The sequence below is a fragment of the Ambystoma mexicanum genome, chromosome 4q (genome assembly GCF_040938575.1).
Source record: "Ambystoma mexicanum isolate Mex_15411 chromosome 4q, UKY_AmexF1_1, whole genome shotgun sequence".
NCBI lineage: Eukaryota > Metazoa > Chordata > Amphibia > Caudata > Ambystomatidae > Ambystoma > Ambystoma mexicanum.
The window spans coordinates 495,039,857-495,062,752 of NC_090928.1; the positions used below are offsets into that span (position 1 = coordinate 495,039,857).

The 22,896-nt window shown below is 48.7% G+C and overlaps 1 protein-coding gene across 3 annotated transcripts in view; it reads left to right on the top strand.

Annotated features, from left to right (window-relative positions):
- The window catches only part of PPP4R3B (protein phosphatase 4 regulatory subunit 3B), an 820,721-nt gene that overhangs the window by 114,454 nt on the left and 683,371 nt on the right, over window positions 1-22,896 (top strand). The window contains exon 1 of one of the 3 annotated variants that reach the window (XM_069608060.1): window positions 10,865-10,934. The exons of the other annotated variants lie outside the window; for them this stretch is intronic. Within the exon in view, the coding sequence (XP_069464161.1) occupies window positions 10,880-10,934 (55 nt within the window). The 5' untranslated portion in view covers window positions 10,865-10,879. Of the gene's footprint in view, window positions 1-10,864; window positions 10,935-22,896 lie in introns of those variants that run through there. 3 annotated transcript variants of the gene reach the window in all.

The window sequence follows — 22,896 nt, forward strand, 5'->3', positions numbered from 1 at the left end:
CCAGAGCTTCAGTCTTGCACCACTGGCGGTTGCCTCTTTGTTCTTAAGGACAGGCACTCCACAAGAAGCTGTCCCAGGAACAGGAATACAAGGGCACACCCATTCACCAAAGGAATAGCATCATACCAAGGTGCAGCATACCAAAGGTCTTTTGGTCCTATTCAGAATGGAAGGGGGTGGGGGTTAGTGTAGACAGAGGGAGCTCCTGACAGCTGGAGAAAGGTTCCACCGTCTTGTTTCTCCCTGCCGCTTACTCCCTCTCCCGCCCCCACACCCATACTCCTATGTCTCGTCCCCTTTCCTCCATTCTTGTGGGACATTCCGTCCTACGGGACGGGACCGGAGCACTTTTGTTAAAAAGCATCAAAAATGTAATTGTTGTCCTTTTATGTAAAAGCGGGGGGACCGCACGTGGTCATAACCCCTCCCTCCTTAGCGCTGCCCTGAGCATCGCCTTCAGTCCTTTTCTCCAAGTGGTCTGGGTCAGACCCACTAGCGTCACTGGGCATTTTTTCTTTTATTCCCTTTGTCCTTCCTCCCTGCTACGGTTCCACAGTCCTCTTGTCCTCAGTTTATGCCGCAGTGTTCATCCTGCAAACCTAGTTTCACGAGGGTGGATCACCACTCTTTGCCTGGAGTGTCTAGGCCCGGAACACCGTTGGGACTCCTGCTTCTATTGCGACTCCCTTTCTTTTCGTGCACTCCAGTGTTGTTTTGTTGGGTAAGAGGAGGTGTTTTAACGCATTCCTCCACCGCATTTGCAGCTTTTCATTGACAAAAAAAAGTCCAGTGAGTTCTTTTCTTTTTAGGGCACCCCAGCCAGGGGGCTCCTTCCCAGGATCTTCCAGGACCGGGAGGGGCTCAAGTAGCTCTTCTATCAGGGATATCCCTGAGGTGTCCTGCAAGGGGCCTAATAAGTGCACCAGAGCTTTCTACGAGGGTCCTCGCAGCAGGCCTGCCAAAACAGGATCTTCGTCCGAGGTTCCCCATTTGGGGGATAAGGTTGGGCCCAGTTCTGTGGCTATGGGTACTAAGGTTTGCCCTGAGGTTTCCGCATCTGGAACTCACTGCAGAGTCTCGTCTCTAGGCATCTCTCGAGGGGGCTAAACATACCAGGGTTCAACCCGAGGTTCCCCTTCTTGGGGCTAAAGCGAACACCGGCAGAATTGAGGGACTCTCTTCGAATGTCCTGGCTGTGAGATGCATCTCTCAGCCTTCCCATGCTCACGGCCGTGGTGATACCAGTTCTGTCGAGGGGCAAAGAAGGCAGTCACGCACCACAGGCCTTCCAGTACTGGCTCTGCTGAGATTCCTTGCTTCAAGGCTAAAATGGCACATAAGGCCCCTTAGGAGACTATTGCCTCACTTTCGCTATGACGCAGTTCGCCCCAGGTGTTGAAAAATGGCAGCCCAACCTCCCCGGACCACAGAGGCCATTTTGACTACTTCGCTTACACCATTGTTCACTACGGCTGGTGCTGGGCTCCTTTTGGGGTAGAGCAGCCTTTTCCACGCTATGTGGATAATAAGAACCCGTTCCGCCCTCCAATGGATTGGCGTGCTCGGACACCGCTGCCTCATACAGTCTCGCTCCTTCCTGCATCTGCACCGTTGGTCTATGGGAACCCAATTGGTGGAGGTCCATCCTGGTAACCATCCTCATTGCGTTCCTGGGGGTATGCCGCTTCTGAGTGGAATCTGCCCACTCCAGCGCCTAGACCTTCGTCCGAGGATGCGTTTTTTTGGGGGAAATTTCAGACGCAGATGCATTCTGATCCCATTAAGGCGTACTTTAAGGATCTGTTTATGGAAATGTATCCTAGACCGCCTGTACCGTATTCTGCTATGGCAGATCCTATGCAGGTACTGGTGGTGCTTCTTCCGCCTCCACCTCTGCCTGTCGACCGCCTGCACCACTTCCTCCTCTGCCTACACTTTCCCCGGTAGAGAAAACACCAGGAGCACAGCTTGACAACACTTTAGGACCCAAGGCAGTAGGTGCAGCAGAATAGTCCTCTGCTCCTGCTTCACTGGACGAGAATCAGGTGGACCAGGACAGCGATGAGCCTCCCCTCTCTATTAGAGCATTTCACGACTGAGTGCTGGACATGATGGCACTCCTTGACATTCCAGTATCCGAGGCCCCAGCTCCACAAGAAGGGGTGCTTTCTGGAGCTTCACTCTGTCGCCTCAGGAGCGCATTAGCCTGTTCCTCCAGAAGGATGTTTTGGCTGAGGCCCGTAAGGTCTGGGAAAAACCTCATTCCGGGCAGCATCCCAACTAGAGGATTGATGTTCGCTACAAGCTTCATACCTCTAAGGAGATCTCCTTTTCTGCTCCCGCCGCCGTCGATGGTGGTGACAGCAGCCACCCTCCAGTCCAAGCCAGCATCTACAACCTCTACTGCAGAGGCCCAAATCCTCTCCAAGGATGACCAGCTGCTTCACGACATTGAGAAGAAAGTCTTTTTCAATTCAGCTCTTAAGCTTCATCAGGGTAACACCGAGCTTATCCTGCTGGCGGCCAATGTCAAGCTATGGCGGGAACTAGCAGAGGTCCAGTAATGTATTCCTGCGGATAGGCTCGAGGACTTCAAAGTCAGTTTGTCGGACGCCAGAGTGCTGGCACAGAATCTACTGGAGGCTCCGGCACATCACGTAGACCCTTCCGCTTGAGGCCTCGTGGTTGGGGTCGGCATCTCCCGCCAAGCGTAGCTGCATGCTATGAAGTTCTCAAAGGAAGTGCAGGACAAGGTACTTGATCTTCCTTTTGATGGTAAGGAATTGTTCCATTCCTCCACAGATGAGGAACTAACAAAGACCAAGGCAAGCACTCAAACAGCCAAGTCTTTATCGGTTCTGGCGAAAGCTCCAGCTAAGGCTCCTTATACACAGAAGTCAGGGTCCCAAACTCTGCCCATCTCTGCATTCAGGGGTTTTCAGTTGTGTTGTGCGTGCTGATTGATGCTCCGTCTGGCGGGCCCGGCTGTAAGCAGCAGGGGCAAAGTTGCTGGTTTTTCTCTAGCCCAACAGCCTCCTCTCCTGGCACAGGTAGTCTCCCTGCTGACAAATCATCCAAATTATATTTTGTCGGTTGCACGAGACTCTGGTGGGATGACGAATTTCGTCTCCTCTGGAGCCATGGCAGACAATCACTGAAGACTGATGGGTTTTGTCAATCGCTCGGGCGGGCTTCCGCTTGCGCCTCCTCTACCCCACCTTTCAACCCTCCCTTCCAGCAGTCTGGGTAGCCCTCTCTCAGAGCTGAGGTACAGAAACTTCTAGACCTCAGATCGGTGCGGCCTGGTCCCCTATGGGAGCATGGGGAGGGCTACTAATAGTCTCTTCATGGTGCCCAAACCCAACCAGGCTGGCCTGTGCACTATTGATCTTTCCAAGTTCAATCTTTCTCTTCCCCAAGAGAATTTCCAGAGGACTATGCCCTGCCAAATAAAGTCCTCTCTCCAGAAGGACGACTGGCTCAGGGTGGTAGATCTCCAGGATGTATATGAGATGATAGTTTATTTATATAGCGCCTATGCACAATGTGTTTTAAAGCGCTTCAAGGCAAGGGAGGGAACAAGGGAAAATACAACATTCTTACAGGCCATGAACTGTAAGTATGTGAAATGAATGATCGTACTCGGCCTGACGACATTTCAGATAGTGCAAGAGCTAAGACAAAGACAAAGATAAGGAAGGGAGGGGGAGAGTGGGAAGGAAATGGAAACGTCAGTCCTAGTACGGTAGTTTCCTGTCCAACATTTCTGGTAGAGCCGGAGGGAAAAAGGTGAGGGAGAGGGGTGCAGAAAGGGAGGGGAGGAACAAAACCAGCGACTATCGTACTAGGCCTGACAACGTTTCAGCTAGTGCTGGAGGGAGGGGGGACAGTAAGGGGATGGGGGAGCGACAGACAAGGTTGCTATCATACTAGGTCCAGGGACAATTTAAAAAAAAAGTGTTTATATTTCTATTGGTTTCAAATACAAAATTCAACCCCAACTCCCCCCTCACCCCCCCTTCTGTTCTACACGAGCAATAATTATGCATTGAACATGTCCAGGATTCTTATTTTATGTGGGCACCACTTCTCCATATAGTCCGATTGGAGATATTCCAACACCTCTCCCCGTTCTATTGTGAAAGATCCCTTTGTGCCTTGAATATTATGTGTTAGTCTTTCCATTGCTAATAGTGTCCACACCTTCTGGAGCCAGCTGAACAATAGGGGTGGTTCCTTTTTGTTTTCAGTTTTGGGCAAACGTCGCCCATGCCGCTATCAACAGACCCATAAAGCTTCTCCATTGCGAGTTTGAAAATTGCGATCTGGTCCCTCATCCCACACAACCATACCTTCTCACCCAATTGGTCCACCTGAGGAAACCTCCCCTTCATTTGGGACTTTACTTCAGTCCAGAATCCCTCAAGTCCCACCAAATATGTCTCCAACTGACCTCCCCCTGGCAGCCTCTCCAGTACCCTTTTGGTGTATGCGGGTACATTGTATTTAGTCTCACTGGGGTATAGTGCCACTGGATCACCACCTTCAGCCACATTTGGACAGATCTAGTCAGTTTAGGGATGCCCTTCCAGAGATCCTCCAACTGAGTTGTACTGATAGGTTCCCCCAAGGTACGCTCCCACTTAAGCATATAACTCCACTTAAGTACCTGTTGTTGAACGTTTATAAATTTATACAACAACGACAGCAGTTTCTTGGACCCGGGGTTGGTCAATGTAAATCTCTCAAACGGGGTGAAATCCCTTGTGGCAGCCTGTTTGACCGTAGGAGTCATTAACCAGTGTCTTAACTGGTCATATTTATATCTGTCCACCTCTTTAAGATTCAGCAATCCCTTACAGGCCTCGAATGAACTGATTTCTTGGTCCTGAAACCTTTCCCCTATTTTAGTGCATCCTGCTTCTTCCCAAATACCAAATGCCCCTTTCTCCATCCCCAGGAGGGTTAGGGGGGAGGAGTCTGGATTCCCAAACATGGTTGTAAAAGGTCCCTGCTCTTGTTAGGAGGCCCTTCCGCTGGAGCTCATCCCAGACTTTCAAAGGTGCCTTCATCACTTCCTAATCCGAATGTTTGAATGCCTGTGTAGTTTCCCCTTCCACAATGTCCCCACCAGGGGGGAAATCTCGCCACCACCCTATCTTGCAGTGCCCACATTTTTTGGGCCTCCCCAATCCATTCCTTAAGCACGCACAGCTGTGCCGCTTGATATTTATAAAAATGCGGGAGAGACATTCCACCCTCCTGGATTGGGGCTGTTAGAACTGAGCTGGATATCCTGGGGGGGCTTCCTTTTCCAGATGAACGCAGATATTATTTTAGTGAGTGCTCTAAAGAAAGATTTGGGGATCTTTATCTGGATGGCCTGAAAGTAGTAAACCAACTTCGGGAGAATGGTCATCTTTACCGAGGAGATGCGTCCCCACCATGAGATCGCTAGTGGGTTCCACTGTTCCGTATCCCTCTTCACCTTCCCCAGGAGGTCTGGATAGTTGGCGCCGTATAGGTGGTCTAGTCCTATCTTTAAATTTTAGAGCTGCTGCTTTACATGTAATGTCCCCTCTATCCCCTGCCAAGATTAATATTTCTGATTTGGCTCTATTGATTTTAAGCCCGAAATTGCCCCAAAATTGGATAGTTCCTGAATAGCTTCCATAGGGGCCACCAGCATATCGTCCATGTATGCAACTACTTTATGCTGCTGGCCTGCAGTTTCTATTCCTGTGAGGGTGGGTGACCCGCTGATTCGGATTAAGGGTGGTTGCAGAAAAATGGCGTTTAACAGGGGGGAAAGTGGGCATCCTTGTTTTGTGCCCCTCTTAATCTCCACTCTGCCCGTGACTTCCCCATTTATGGCTGTTCTAATGGACGGAGTATTGTAGTTGGCCTTAATCATTTCCATGAAATGTTCCCCGAACCCCATATGTTGTAGCGTTCTGAACAGCATTGACCATTCCACCCGGTCAAAAGCCTTTTCGGCATCCAGTGATAACATTTCTGGGGTATGTGTGATGCTGATCTTTTCTACCAGGTGTCAATCTCCTCAAATTATCATGTGTTTGCCGGCCGGGGATAAAATCTAATTGATATGCCGCAATCAGCCGGGGGAGCAGCGGCGATAGTCTTGCTGCCAAGATCTTGGTATAGAGGTTTCAGTCAAGGTTCATAATAGCTATCGGGCTGTTGGACCCTGGGTTGGATGGGTCCTTCCTAGCTTTATGAAAGATTAACACCTTGGCTTTGTTCATGGATGGTGTTACATTTCCCACCTCCCTAAAAGAATTGAATAACTTTAAGAAAGGGGCTAGAATATCTGCATATTTCTTATAAAATTGTGCCGTGAACCCATCAGGGCCCGGTGCTTTGTTTAGCAGAAGTCCCTTTATTGCTGGCTTCACTTCGATTTCCTCGCTATCCCGATCTAAAGCTACTCTTTCCTGCTCGGTAATTTGTGGCAAGGTAATAGATCTTAGGTAAGCGTCTTGGTCAGCATATTAGGCTGATCGGTTGCATACAGTGATTGGTAATAGCCTCTAAAGACTTCTCCTATCTCGCTGGATTGTGCTTGGGGTCTCCCCCTGTGCATTTCGCACATTAATTATTTTTATTTTTTTATAACTTTATTTGAGTTTAAACAACAAAACATAAACATGGGCATTCATCAGAAAGAAAATTATGGTAGTGTTGACAATGGCGGTAAACAAAGCCATAGGGGTGTCTTAGGCACACCTGAGAGTCAGAAAGTGGGTGGTAGTTCTGGCAGTGTGACATGTCCCGGGATAAGGACAGGTGAAAGATGGGGGCGGGGGGTGTAAAGGAGTGGGGTGTGGAGGGTAGGGAGGGGGAGGGGGGCATCTCAGTACGTGTCTAGCCATTCCCCCATATCTTTTCAAATTTTCGGGGGCAGCACCGCACGTTGTAAATGCAGCGTTCCATAGATGCGCACCTGCTTAGTTCATTGATCCAGCGGTCCAAGCATATAGTCTGCCGAGCCCCATGTTGCAGCGATCAGCAGTTTCCTTGCTCCCAGTGCCACTGCTAGGAACAACTTTTCATGTTTGGTGAGTTCTTTAGTTCCGAAAGAGTTGAGGGCTTGGTAAAGCGTGGAGGTGACTTCGGATGGAATACATTGCGGAAGAGTGTTGGTCTCTAGGGGGAGCAGGGAGGTATGGTGGATATGTCTTGGAATTGGGTGTGTATGGCGTGGGCCAACTGTGCGTGTCAGAACTGGTCCATCGGCGTCAGACCAAATCTGTTGTGGAGAGTTTCGAATTCTAGTATGCGTCCCTCTTGGATCACGTGTGCCCGTGTAGTTATTCCTCGCTTTTCCCAGTTTTCGAAACAGCCCATTCTCTGTATTTCTGGGAGGTGTGTATTGTACCATATGGGTTGGGCTAGTGTTGGTTTTGCTCCCCAGCCTATATGCTTATGTGCTTCCCTCCAGACATGGCGAATATGGAGTGACATTCTTGGTGTTTTCGAGGTTCGGTTACTGGTGGCGTATAGGACTTGAAGGGGTGATACGGGGTGCATAGTTTCGGTCTCAATGCATATATATGGTAATCTGGCATCAGCCATAGACAAAAAAGAGGAAACGGGAATCAAGGGACACGGCCTTTTTTATACCAAGGGCCCAATCAGGGCCAATGGAACGGGGACCAGAGATACCTGAGGAGCCGAAATCAATTCTAGTGAATTTATCCACGTATACGCCTACTAACATGGAAAAACAAGTTCTGGAAAAGGGCCTAGGATTCGTTATTTCATGATCCTTTTCTGTTCCGCACAGATTTTTTAAAAATGTATGCGGAAAATAAGACTCAAAGAATTCTTTGCTACACGTAACGAAACAAATAGAGAACCTACCACTCTGAACCACTCGGGGCTTAAAAATCCCTCTACTTTCTGTCCCCCCTCATACACTTACTCGCTAGAATCAATAATTTTTGAAAAAAGAGTTCTGGCGGAAGTAGCCAAGTTGGAACAACAGAACATCCCTATGTATCAAAACTTGACCACTAATGAGAGAACAGCGATCGAATCACTAGCTTCCAATGATAAGATCATTATTAAAAGAGCAGATAAGGGGGGAGCTATAGTGTTGCTAAATAAGACAGAATACATAGAAGAATGCCACAGACAACTAGAAAATGAGAACTATTACAAGAGATTACCTACAGATCCCACAAAAGAATTGGAAAACCTCATTGAAACTAAAACTACCAAAGCTTGTGATAGAGGATGGATTAGCAAACAGGAATGGGCTTTTCTGAACAAAATGGAACAAGCAACACCCAAGTTCTACTGCCTACCCAAAATCCATAAAATGCTGACTAAACCACCGGGTAGACCCATAGTTTCAGGGATTAATTCTATTTTAGAACCGTTATCTAAGTATGCAGATCACTACCTGAAAGGATATGTAGAGAAAATGAGATCTTACCTAAAAGATACCAAAGATGTGATCAATAAATATGAAAATCTCCCATACGATCCCGCGAAAACACTCCTTATAGGTCTAGATATTGTATCCCTATATACTAACATCCCTCAACAAGCTACACTTGAAATCAGCGAAATTCTACTCAATAGACTTGACAACGACCCAGTACCCAGCTAGTTTATTATGTGGTGTATAGAAATAGCTCTTACACGAAATTATTTCGAGTTTCAAGGCTCATACTTTCAACAAATAGAAGGAACAGCGATGGGGGCTACGATGGCCCCGAGCCTAGCTAATCTATTTGTAGAATTTTTTGAGAAAAAATACCTTTACACAACAAATCCTTTTGAAGCACATATACAGTCATGGGCGAGGTATATCGATGATGTCCTGTTAATCTGGGCAGGGACAGTAGAAAAAGCAGAGGAATTCTTAATTTGGCTCAACAATTGTAACCCACATCTTCAATTTACCATTAATATTCAAAAAACCTCCATCGATTTCCTCGACCTCACCATTTTTCATGAGCACAGGCGCCTGTTGGTTAAACACTACCATAAAAAAAAGAAAAAAATTCACTCTTACATTACTCCAGTCATCATGTTAAACACCTGAGAGATAACCTTCCATACGGCCAATTTTTAAGACTCAAGAGAAATAGCAGCAAAAATGCAGACTTTGAAACAGAAGCAAAAAATCTGACGGCCAAATTAAAACAAAGAGGATACCCTAAAAAACTGATCAAAAAGTCAGCCAAAAGAGCGGCGAACAGGGAAGCCCTCCTAGAAGCAAAAATTAAACAACTGCAACAAGATATGCTAGTATGTGTTAACACTTTCTCGAATTTGAGTCTGAAAATTAGCCAAATAGTAAAAACCCAATGGAAAATCTTTGAGAAGAGTGAAATAGGGATTCCTGTTCCTCTTTTTGCATACAAAAAATCCAAGACGATTGGGAACAGAGTGAGTAGTAACAAACTCAAAGAAAAACCAACAAAAACCCTGAGCCTGACTGAATCCTGGGGACTTAAACCTTTAATTGGACATTACCCATGCACTAATTGTGCAATGTGTAAATTAACCCAAAAAACCAAAGAAATAGACATAGGGTTACTCACCCCTTGGAAACAAAAACTAATGACTAATTGCAATTCTGAATATGTAGTATACATGATCACATGTCTGTGTAATAAACACTACATATGGAAAACAAACCGGAAGGTAAAAACCAGGATGCTTGAACATAAAAGCTGTTTGAAAAATAAAGTCACTAACGCACCTCTAGTAAAACATTTTGGGGAAGCACAACATGGTTATGAAAACTTCAGCTGGACCGTTTTACTAATGGTACAAGGGAGAGATCACAATACAAAAAATAGAATCCTACTTGAAAAAGAACAGAGATTAATTTTTTTAACTAAAAGTGACAAAATAGGACTCAACAAGTCTATAGATTGGTTAAAAATCTGATCGCCCTAATGTATAATTTATAATCATCGGCAAAACCTTCTTTTTGACTGTTAATAGCAGAGCCAGAGAACACAATTGAAGTAGAGGCCCTTTAATGACATAAACACTAAAAAAGGACTACTAGAGAGCTATATATAGACCCCTCAAAATGGCGGCCCAAACATAGATACTAACCAGAACAGGCGCAGGCACCCATGAAGGAGGATCTTACAGAAGGAGCTAAAATCAGCCCATAGAAGACACCAGCCCACAGGGATACCACTCCACCCTGTAGTGGCACCATTGGGAATTACTAGAGACCAAGAAACGGGTAAATCATGATACACACGGTAGCCTGTGCAAAGTATTGAAATACAGAGAAGTAAGATAGCACTTAGATTTAAACTCAGCATTTGACTTGCATTTTTTAACATCCTATTAGCATTTTTTAGCACTTTTCTAGCTTTAAGAATAGCTGGAGAACAGTTTTACTGAAGTCTTTTTTTCGAACTGTTTTCAGCAATGGGAAACAGGAATCCATTTAGAACTAACGGATACAACCCGTGTGGTTTATTTCAGAAACCAATTGTAGAAGCCTCTACACAGAAGCTAAAACTGCATTAACACATCCGCAAAACATCGCGGCAAGGAAAAGAACAGAGAGTGACTAACCACTGGTAAGCTGACTAAAATGCGACCTTTTTAAGAACCCATGCATAAGGGATAAGCTATTATGATCTCGCCATTATGTTTAAAATACGTTTAGTAATTGGTTATGGTTTCTATATATTTTAAAGAAAGGACACCACTCCTCTCCAAATTAAACGACCTCGCAGACGAACTGCAATTACCAGAATGCTTTGTGTTTTCTAAGCTGAAGGCTGGAGTAGACTTTCTTGTAAATAAAATAATTTGTTGTTTGCAGATTCGGTAGGAATATCCTTCCTCCCAAGAAATTGATGCCCAACATATGTGGACATTTTTTCGCCTGCTAATCAAGAAAGCCCCCACACTAAGAAGACCAGGTAACCAAATGGACCCTGTAGTCTTTCTTGACACCTCTAAACGGGTCTAAAGAAACATAAATTGATTCTTTTTTAATGTTTCTTTATCAACAGTTATTATCATCTTAAAGAAGAGGCCAGAAGAGTTCACACTTAGCTGAAGCCCATTCTAAACCCCCCTTATTGACCACTCCTGAAGAAAGTCCCAAGACCTACACAGAGGACAAACATGTCGAGAATTTTTTGTCAGTCTAATTAGTTAAACTGTCTGAGTGAATTGAAAATTCCAATGAAGGGACAATCTAATCCTAATTATTGAATAGAATTAGAATAGAAGAATTAGAGATTAGAAAGTCATTATCTCCAAGATCTTTTAGAATTGTATGTTCTTAATGTTTGTCTTTGTCAACACGATACACTTGTATCTTTTTAGAGGGTTTAATCATGTATTTTAGACTATTTTGCTATCTCCATTAAAATTTGTACTTTTTGAATTAACCAATGGCATTCAGATGAATGGATAACTGTTGATAAAGGATTAAGTCCTATCTTTTCGAGTCTTGTATAGCCATTCATTTACCACCCCTTTCTGTGATGGTAGATAGTACGTGCGTATACATGGCAATCCAATGCCTCCCTCCCATACAGAGCATTGGAGGGTAGTAAGAGCGATTCTGGGTTGTTTCCCGCCCCAAAGCAATGCGCGAAAGCTTCTGTCTATGCATGCAAATGTTTTGTGGGGGATGGGGAGTGGAGCATTTTGCAGAAGATATAGGAGTCTGGGGAGTGTCATCTTAAACGGAGCTGCCCTGCCCATTAATGATAGGGGGAGCGATAATCAGTGGGAGACATCTTGGGTAAATTTGTCCAGTACAGGCTGCAGATTGAGTTGGAGGTATCTGTCTAGGGTCGGGCCGATACGTATGCCTAGGTATGTGAATTCTCGAATGCAGACGTGGTAAGGACAGGTCTCGAGGATCGCAGTGTCACCACCCTGGATCGGGAAGTAGATGTTTTTTTTTTTTGCTCGTTCACCTTTAGGCCGGCAACGTTTTGGTAGTTCTTGAGGGTGTGGGACACAGTCGGCATTGAGGAGATCGTCTGCGTAAAGCGAGAGCCGATCTTCTCCTCCTGGCTAGGTGAATCCGGACCAGTTTTTATCCGATCAGAGTTTAATTGCTAGTGGTTCAATAGCTAGCAAGAATAGGAGGGGACAGAAGTGGCAGCACTGTCTGGTCCCGCGTCCCAGTGGAAACAGTCAAGAAGTTTTGCCATTTACCCTTATGGTTGCTTCTGGGGATGCGTATAGGAGTCTAACCCAGGAGATGAAGTCTCGCCCAAAATTCATCCGGGCCATGATGTCCCACAAGGCCTCCCACCCGACTGAGTCAAATGCCTTCTCAAAATTGACCGTCAGGAGGGCCAGTGTGCACAGTATTTCTGGGGTCCTATGAAGGGCAAGTTGGACTCTGCGTAGGTTCATGCGGGTGGACTTATTGGGCATGAATCTGCATTGATCTGGATGGACAAGGGAATCTATTACCTTGGAGTCTATTTGCCAGTATCTTGGCGAGGACTTTGGCTTCCCCATTGATCAGTGAGATGGGGCGGTAGGAGGCACATTCTGCTTTGGGTATGACCACTATGCATGCTCTTCTGAGGTCTAGGGGAAGTGCGCCTTGTTCTTTACTTCGAAGAAACATCCGATGCATGTGTCCAGGTAGCGCGGTGCCGAGGTATTAACAGCTCTCTGCTGGGAAACCATTGGGGCCCGGGCTCTTTCCGGTTTGAAGCTGTGCAAGCGCCTCTTGCACTTCATTTTCAGTGATATCGGCATCAAAGAGGTCTGCTTGTTGTGCGGAGAGCCTCGGAATCTCGATCCGGTCAAGAAATTTAGAAGGAGCCTATGTGGGGTCCCCTATGGGTGGGGCGTAAAGTTTTTCGTAAAAGGTGGCGAATGCTTCCACTATGTCGGAGTCTGTGGTTAGTAGTTCCCCTTCAGATGATCGGGTAGTCCGCACATGCCCTTTTGTTTGTTTGCGTCTTTCGAGCCAGGCTAGGGTCTTATTTGCTTTGTCCCCTTTCTCGTAAATTTGGCTTCGAGCAAGTCAGTGAGCAGTCCGTGCGTTATCCAGGGCTATGTTGCTAAGGGCTTCTTAAGCCGTTATCAGGGCCTCCTTTGTGGTTTGGGTTCTTTGCACGAGGAATTGAGTAGCAGTACAAATCTTCTACGGGGGTTGGTCTGCACTTTCTTGACCTGCCGGGGCACCAGTTTGTGTATTGTTAGGCAGAAACCTGTGCAGTTCCCTTAGGGACCACTGCAAAAGATTTAAGACTACATGTGTTTGGCAGTTAACCCACTTGGTAGCAGTCTGTACCACACAGATTCACTTGGTAGCTGTGGCTGAGCAGTCAGACTTCCCTCAAGAAGAGTTAGGCACTATGTAGAGTATACACAATAGGTACAGAGATACAGTAGCACAAGCAAACATTGACCAGAGCTTTGGTGTAAAAGTATATAATTATTTATTTAAAGACACACTTGAAAATTACACTAGCAAAAAAGAGATGTAAATTCAGCACAGTCACTATTATATATATATACAACCCTAATTACTTATTAGGCAAGTCTTAGTGAGAAACACCACTTATTTTCAGACAGAGGTGAGCCCTTAACATAAGATGGCACTCTAATAAGTTATAGAAAAAGGCAGAGTTATTGAAGCACACAAGTTTCAATACTTTTAAAAGAACCACAGTAAAGCAGGATAGGCAGAGTTCTACTGGAGAGCAAGGAAGTCAATTGCAAGGGTCACTCTTGGAGAGAGCAAGCAGAAGGGGTCCACGTTCACACAGTGGGGTTATGCCCTAAGAGTCTTGTAGATAGTTTGCACAAAAAGGATGAAATTAAAGTTAGGAAAAGTTGGCTAGGTTGTCCCAAGCCAGCCCAGGTTAGAAAGTCGAGGCTTTACTGTCACCCCGAACGATCTGTCGCAAGGGAAGCCAGGCGGGACACAGTACCTTAAGTGTGAAGGAAGCTCCAGCGGGGGCAGTTGTTCCTGGCAGCGGGTGCAAGTCGGTGTTTCGTCCAGAGGAAGAGTAGGTCTCGCCATGGAAGAAAGAAGGTCGTTGCACTGCCAGGGAAGAAACCAGCTGCAGAGGTCTTTCGGTTAAAAGGTACTCCCCTTCTCTTCGCGGTAGTGGTAAGCCGTGGTATTCCGGTTGCCGGGTGCTTGGCACAGGCAAGGCGGCCACGAGATGCTCCAGGAAGGTGAAAAGAAGGCGCAACTGGTTATCCCCACCACTCAAAGGAAGAAGACTCTCCGGACTGGAGATCTCCTCTGTCGTTGGGAAAAGTGGTGAGACGGTTCAGCAGGGCTCCACCGGTGGTGTCGTCGTTGCAGGTCGGCTCAGCTTCTCCCTCCTCGGATTCTTGGGTCCTGTGGCGATTTCTGAAGTTCCAGTCCCCAAAGCCCTGCTTTTATGCAGCACACCCCCATTCGCTCTAGCTGTCAATCAAACATGCTGTAGTGAGCCGGCCGGCTCACCACTTGGGCCAATCACACAAGAGTGCAACTTGAGTTACCAAGGTAACTCAGTCCAGGGTGCCTAAACCCCCTCCCACACCCCCTGTGGTACCCAGACAGAGTGGCACCAATTTTGGAGGCTTCTGTGGAGAAGCCCGCCAAAAAGTGGAACAAAGGGCTCGGCTTGGGTTGGAGTCACAGAAGAGAACACAAGCGCCATTTTAGAATCGAGTTCTGGGGAAAAAATACCAACCGGTGAATTAATATTAAATAAATAAACCGGCGGTATGTTCAAGGCTATAAGAATTAAATAATTAAAGTTAGTAGCCTCGAACAATGAGAAAATCCCATAGAGATATATTCGCGGTCAAATATAAAAAGTGGTGTCCACTGCCACCAGCCAAAACAGTCCCCGGGGCAATCGAATTGCCCCGACCAGTACGTCCACAATATGATGGTTTGTACTGGTTTCTGTTCATACTTTGGGACTAGTAAAGCCAATGGTGTCTTTACATGCCCTGGGCGATAGTAATCAGTCCCAGGATATGGAGTCTATGTTGGGGGGTCGCTACGACACCCCTGGGTTACGACACGGAGGGTGCTGTGTAACCCACATTAAAAACATGAGACCCTATGGAGTAAAAGACCCCATAGCCCATAAAACACATGTAAAGATAAAGGAACACCTCAAATCATGTCTAAGAGTGGGAGTAAAAAGAGTCTCACTCTTAGCAGGAGAAAAAAATAAACCCCAAAAATCCAGCAAAGCTGCTGGGGGACTCACTAGGTTTGGGGAAATTAGCCTTTACAGAGAATTCTGCCTAACAGCCTCTCTGGGGCAGGTGTCTGTGCAGTCCGTTCACCTTGTGTGTGGTCACTGCTGTTGTGGGTTGTCCAGTGTGGTTAAGGTCTCTGGGGGAGGGGGCCCTTTTAGGGGTGTTGCTGGTATCTGCGCAGTTTCGTCTGCAGGATATTGAGCTGTTGGTCTTTTCTGCCCTTTCCCAGGGTCTGGGTCGAGGGATGGTGGGTTCCCCAAGTTTGTTTGCATTCATTAGAGGGAGTAGAGTTCTTATTGGGGGGCTCCTTTCCTCTTTTCTGGCCTGGTAGTGATGTGCCCAGGTCGCTTCCAGTGTTGCAGGGCCTTTGGGGAGGGGGGGGTGGGAGGGGCTGGCTGTCTATTCTGAGGCTCACTGGCCGCCGTTCTGTGGTTGCCCTTGAGGCCTGGGTCGTCATGTGGACAGTGGTGCTTGGGGTATGTGGGTGTTTACCTGGCACATATCCAGGTACTGCCGATTGCTCCCCTCTGTTTGCATTCTGAGGTCTTGCCTTGGCTCTGCTTTGGTGCTGGAGCCCGTGAGTGGTGGGTGGGCTGAGCGCCCTCGTATCTGGGTAGGCCTATTCAGGTGGCGTGGTCCTGTGGCCTCAGAATCCCAGGGGAGTGGGATCAGAAGAGGGGGTGGGGAGGGGCCTCTGATTGATCTGAGATCAACCAGAGCAGTGTGGTTGATCTCAGCCTCCGGGTCTCTGGCTGGTGGCGGCCGTGCAGGCGTATGATGTTTAGGTGGTATTGGGGGGGGGTGAGGGCAATCCGCTGGCCGCCCCCAGTCGTGGCAAGGTCTTCTTGGAGAGAGCCTCCCTCGCCCAGGCCACACCTCACTTTTCGGTCGGCACTCCTGCGGGGATCAAGGGGGAGAGGGAAGCCTCTCACCGCGTGTGCCAGTGGTCTTCCGTGTCTTGGCACGGCCGGCTTCCGCCTCTCCTGCAGTGTGTGCCCGGTGTTGCAGGAGCCCCCGCGGGTGGCGCACGGCCTCGGATCTCCTTCAGGGGGCCTGCAGGGCTGGTGCGGCACGTATATTCGGCAGCTGCCTGGTTGCAAGATGGCGGATCTCGGGTAGCGAGGGACCCGGGGTTTGTTTGTTGCTGTGGCCGCTCCGATTTTTGTCAGAGATGCGGTGGTCAGCCTCCAGGGGTGTTCTGCTGCTTGGTGGTGCCCTGGGTTGGGGGCCTCCGACTCCTGCGGGGGGGGGGGAGAGGTTTTTGTATAGATATTGGGGGCTGCCGGGAGCTGGTGCGATTAGCTCCTCATCGGCGGCTCGCACATGCGCACTCGGCCATTCCGCACATTCTTAATCGTAAGCGCCAGCTGTCTGGTACTTGGCTGTCTGGCTAAGAGTTTATCCGCCTTGTTGGCCTTTATATAATACCAATGTTTGAGATGGATGAGGCTCCTCTCAGCTTTGTTAGTACGAAGCACCTCTACTTGATCCTGCACATGTCTCAGAGCACTCTTCAAACTCAATGTGGGGTCCCTCGTAAATTCTTTGTATCTGTTATTTCTGTTCTAGTTCCTGCTCCCATCTATATCTGTTTATCCTTGGACGCATTCAAGGTGATCATATGACCCCGCAGGACAGCTTTGAATGCCTCCCAGAGTGTTCATAACGAGGTGTTCCCTGTGTCGTCGGCAAAATACTCATATTTTTTTCACGAATATTATCTCACAGGAGGGGGTCTAGAAGTATATCCTGATGGAGCTTCCATCTCCACAGGGAGCTTTCCTTCCCTGTGGTTGTTAAATCAATCCATATGGGGACGTGATCCGAGAGTTATTGGACCAATTTCAATCCCTTGGACATTCCCCTGTATCCCCCCTGAAACCCAGACGTAGTCTATCCTGGACATGGTATTATAAACATGGGAGAAGTGAGTGAATCCCTTTTGAGGCCCTTTCAAACATCACATAGCGCCATGTCTCATGTCTTTTTGGCAGAGACTATTTGAAGGCGCCTCCTGGCCCTGGTGGTTCCATGAGATCCTATCCGTTGATGGGTGCCATGCCGTGTTCAGGACCCCACCCAGAATTGCTGTGTCCCCCCCCCCCCCCCCCAGAAAATTCCTCCAGGTTCCTTGTCGTCTCCTTCATGAACCTGAATTAGGTGCGTAAACTGACGCCAGCGTGTAGCCCGTCCCTTCGATCAGGGCATTGGCAAATGAATAACGTCCCCGTTTATCTACCCGTGTGCTCTGGATTTGTATGTCACTGTTATGTCGAAGGGCAAGAAGAACCCCCGCCTTTTTGTCTGGTGCTTTGGATTGTATTATCTGCTTATAACCCCGTAATCGTAGTTTGGAATTGTCCTTGGATCTAATGAGGGTCTCTTGCAACAATAGAACATCTCCCCGTTCCCTGCTTAGGCGGTTCTCCACTTTTTTTCCTCTTTACCGGGGCATTTAGACCCCTCACATTGAACGTAAGGACTTTCAGCCTTTCCATGTCCCTTTTACCCCTATTAGATACCTGTGCTTCCTGATGGCCCGCACCGCCCATGCTTCCGGAAGACCCCCCTTCCTTCCCTGCTCCCCCCCACCATTCTCCCCCCCACCCCCAAAACTTAACTATCCCAACAAATCAACAACTGATCCGAGGAGGCCCAGTGACCTAAAGTTGCTAGGGCGCTAAGCCCGTCGCTCCTGGCTTTCTTAAAACTCAGAGGGGTGGGGGGGGGGGAAACCTCGCAGGGAGTTCTAAACCCTGCATTTACCTCTCGTTTCCTGGTTTCCGGCGGTGATGCCCCACCGGGCCACGTTTCCTACTGCTCTTTGGTTGCACTTGTCTCCTGTTCTCTCCAACCCCTACTTGTATTCAGCACAGCTGTCGTTGAACCATTCCTCTGCGTAATTCTGGTGTGTTCAACGTTTTCCTCCCCCTGCTTGTTTCTTCCTGTGTTGCACTGTTTCCCATTCCCATGGCTTCTTGCACGCAACCTCCCTTGATCGCAGACTCCGTTCGGCATTTTCTTCTTCCTGGATGCCCATCACCTGCATGTCTTCTTCGCAGGATGTTACTCTCCATTGTTTACCCTGCCAAGTGAAGAGAATTCTGAACGGGAAGGTCCATTTATACCTTTATGTTCCTTTTCCCCAGTTTTTTCAGCACCAGGGCCATGGCCCTCCTTTTTCTGCAGAGTCACCACTGCAAGGTCTTGATATAATTGGATCTCCACCCCATTCATCCTAATGTAATCCATTGCTCTTCCCTTCCATAATATCTGTTCTTTTTGTGGATATGAAGCCATGGCCACCAAGACATCTCTGGGGTGTTCCCACGGTTCCCCTGATCTTCTTGGGCCCACCCTATGAACCCTATCGATTTTGATGCCTTCTGTCTCTTCCGCTGCCAAAATGTCCCTGAAGACTTCTTGGACTGCTGTTTTGAGATCTTTATCTTCCACCGTCTCCACCATATTTTTGATGCATATATTGGACCTGCACAAGCGATTCTCTAGGTCCTCACATTGTAGTTCTAAGTTGTGCGTGAGCCTCACGAGATGTTCCTGTGTTTCCTCTTCCACAATTTGGACGATTCTTTCCAGTGTGTCCATCCGTTCTTCCAGCTTGGATACATCCGTTCTGATCGCCTGCACTGATTGTTTAATGTCCTCTCTCAAAGATGCAAGCTTTTCTTGCACAGTGGTCATAAATTTGTCCTGCAGTTCCTCAAACCATTTTTGCATATTCTCCTTCGAAGCCTGCAGTGGTTGCTGAGGAGCCTGGTTCATATCTCCCGGCGAATCCTCATGGGTTTTTACCTCTCTAGTTTCTTGGTACGTCTGAGGACCAGATTTGTATTTGGTTCGCATCCTGCCTAGTGGAATGGGTTTGTACCTGGGGTGGCCCCCTTTCCCTTTATTATTCGACATTTTGCGTCCCGTAGGGGGTTCCTCTCTTCACGAATTGGCACCAGCTTCCCCTCTCTGTATCTGTGCGGGGCACACTATGCAAAGTCTTCTGTGTTCCCCCACGTGGAGTATGTCTGCTTGGACAGGCCCGCTCCCGACTTTGGCTGGGGTATTTGCTCGATAATTTCCTCCTGTGCCTTTGTCCCAGTGCCCCTTGCGCTCACTTACCACCCAAGCGGAGGTACCTTATATTGTGCCTGGCTCTCTTAGAGCTGGCCCTTGCTTTGGCGGGCAGGGGGTGCTGCTCAAGCGTCTTCTCGTTCTCGCTCCGTGTGTTTCCATGGCTCCCTTGGTCTGCGACCCTCCTGTGGACGTCAATCCTGACACGGCCCTCCCCCTCTCTCCACAGATGGCCCGGCTCTTGGAGGGCTCAAACTATCTGGCCTCCTATCCTCCCTGGAGAGATTGTCTGGATGCCTCTCACGTTCCTGCCGGGTATCAACCAGGCGGGCTACTCAGGAGTGCCCTCTTGAAGTGCTCTGTGGTAATGTCCCTCCTTCCCCTGGTAGGGATATGAGAGGGGGGTGTGTTCAAAATCTACCACCTGCCCTATAAAATTGGGGAGTGCTCCTGTCTCTTTATCGCTCTCCTCTCAGCCGATTCACAAGCCTTTGGTCACCCCCTGGGGGGCTCCGCATCTGCGCCTGTTCCGGTGGGGGGTGAGGCTGCCTCTGACCCCTGGCGGGTCTCCCCCGGGGAGCACCCGTTGATGGCTTTAGGAGATCACCGCTTCTGGGGTGCCGCTCACCACCTCGCTGGGGTTTCTCCACGCCACCTTCTGGCCCCTGTGTCCTCTGCGGTATCTTCCCCGTCTGATTGGGCCCCCACCACAGTGGAATCGAGGTGGTGGCAGGTGACGCGGTGAGTCCACCTCCCGGAGGAGATCCTTGTAATATTTAGACATCCTTTAGACAGCCCGGGTGGGTGGCTGGTGAGGACCCCTCGCCCACTGGCTACTGCTCCCTTGGTGCGGGTGCTCCACGCTCAGCGGCTCCCAATCTTCCCCGGGGGCACTCACCACGGGTCCTCCAGGCTTATCCCCCCCCCCCGCGGATGTCTGCAGCAGCCTCGGCAGGAGTGGGAAGGGGTGAGGGGGCCGCAACCGACCTCTGCTTCTTCAGGTCCCGGGGGCCCCTCTGCCTCAACAAACTGTCGGCGCTGCACTGGTTCGCTCCCTTCTCGTCCTGGAAAGCTGGTCGGTGTGCTTCGCAGACCAGGCGGTCGTCCGGCACTGTTTCTTCTCCTTGTTTTCAAAGGCTCACTACAGTCCTCTGTGGCGAACCTGGGGAGGAGAGGTATGCCCCCCACATGCACCAAATTCCTGATGAAGTGCTTTATTATGCCGCGGCCCGGCAGGAGAGAAACCCAAGTACATCTCCTTGTTGTGGCTGCCATCTTGGAAACCAGCCACAATTCTGATAGAGTAAGTGCATAGAAGAAAGTAAGGGGAGGAGATGGGAAAAGGGAGAGGGGAAGGGAGGAGAGAACAGAGTAAGCAGTCAAAAAGAGTGGAGAGAGAATATAATTGCAGAAGTCAGTAGTAACACATAATGTTGCAAGCCAGGATACAAGATGAAGATGGGAACAGCATGATTCAGGGCCACCATGAGTACAAGATGCAAAAGAAGTCCAGCATGAGAGTTGAGAAAGGGTGACGCACCGTGAATCAATGAAGTCCATAAAAGTAAAATCCAGCATTGGCCACAAGACTGTGATGGTGAAACCAGAATGTATCAGGACAGACTCCTGTGTGCGGGAAGGGGGGGGGCACAAGGGAACACCACAGGGGGAACAGAGAGGGTGGGGATGGCCTGTGGGGACAGAGGGTGTAAACACATGTTGGTGCATGGTTACCTGATGTCTTTGCAGGGAGTCGGATCTTGGATCCTCCTGGTCCGAACAGGAATTGCCCTTGTCTTTGACTGCCCTTCACTTCGGACGCTTGGGCGAGAGATGCCCTTGATCTAAGAGTTAAGAGCAGAAAGGAAGAGGCAGGGCTAAGAAGGTGGGTGGTGCTTAGGCCAGGTGACCTAGAGCCACTTACACCTGCTCCCCATCTGCAAAGGAAAAGCGGCTGGAGGGCTCCTTAAGTAGGGAAAAGAGCGGCAAGCAGGAAGGCACCAGGTGGGCAGGGTTTAGGCCAGGTAACCTAGATCCACTTACACCTGCTCCCCAGCATACATGCACATTCTGATTTGGAGCCCACATCGAAAATATCTGCGGTTCTCTGTGGGAGCAGAACACTTCCATTTTCGTGTACTCCCTTTTGGTCTCCGCTTGGCACGGCGTGCGTTTACGAAGATGTCGGTCAATTGGCTCCTGCGCAGTCCTTGCCCACAGATGGCTTTGACCAATCTTCAGTCACTCCTTCAGCTCCTGTTCCGTCTTGGGCTGTCGGTAAATTGGCAGAAATCATCCATGACAGTCGCTCAAGACCTGATCTTTCTGGGTTCCTGTTAAAATACGGTCAGTACCAAGGTGTTCCTAATGACTGACATGATTGCAGACCGGTTGACCACGTGTCACTCTTCCTCCATTCATCGCACATGATGGCCTGGTGGCTCCAGAGACGTATGGGTCTCATGACTTCTTGCGTGTTGGCTCTACCTCTTGCACGTCTAAAGAGGAGGCACACTCTGCTAGCTCTTCAGAGCTACCGGTCCCAGGCTTCGGATCCGGATTCCAGTTCCTTCCTGCATGACGGCGGATCTACAATGGTTGTCTTCTACCAACAACCTTCCAGTGGGGACCTCCATCCAGGAGCCCTGCCCACAAGTAACGGTTACTACAGACTCCTCCCATCTGGGGTGGGGAGCGACGCTGCGTCACCTCGTAGTATTCAGTTTGTGCATCAAGACAGACAGTTTCATATCGATTACCTGGAACTCCTGGCTGTGTTCCTGGCGCTCAAGGCTTTTCAACTGACTATCACCAACAGTAGTGCGTATTCGCACTGGCAATTCTGTGGCGATGTTTTACATCAACAAGCAAGGTGGCACCAAGTCGCCTCTCCTTGTGGATCTTGCCATCCAGTACAATGTTTGGCGCCAGGCTGTACACATCCTGGGTCACATCAATGTGACTGCAGATTCTGTCATCAGTCGACAGCCCGTTACGAGTGGGAAATTAACAGCGATGTCCTCTCCCATGGAGCACTCCAGAGGTGGACCTCTTTGAAACGTATTCAAACAAAGTTCATCTTTATGCATCCAGGGACGGGCTCGGAGCGTCCTCGCTGGGGGAACGCCCTAGATTCCATGCGACAACATGAAGGCTTATGCTGGTCCCTCCATTGCCACTGATTCATCGATCACTCTGCAAGCTCAGGACTGCATTGAACTGCACTCTCCTGTTCATGGCTCCTTGGTGGCCAGCCAGATTCTGTTTTTCCAACTACACCATCTGTCAGTACTTCCCCTTATCAGATTGCCGTAGATTCCCGACCTTCTTCACCAGAGCAATCGCCAGCTGTAGCACACCTCCCCACAATCGTTCAGCTTGGTGGCCTGGTGCCTGAGTTCAGATCTTTAGCGCAGTTCAATCTGTCAGAAGACTTGCGAATTATCCAAGCGGCCAGGAAACCTTCTTCAAGGTCCCAGTACAGGAGCAAATCTCTGTTGATTGGTGTTCAGCTAAACAGCTCAAGCCCAGGGATGCTTCTGTCGACAATGTTCTATCCTTTGTGTCTCACCTGGCAACTTCTGGCATTCATGTTCT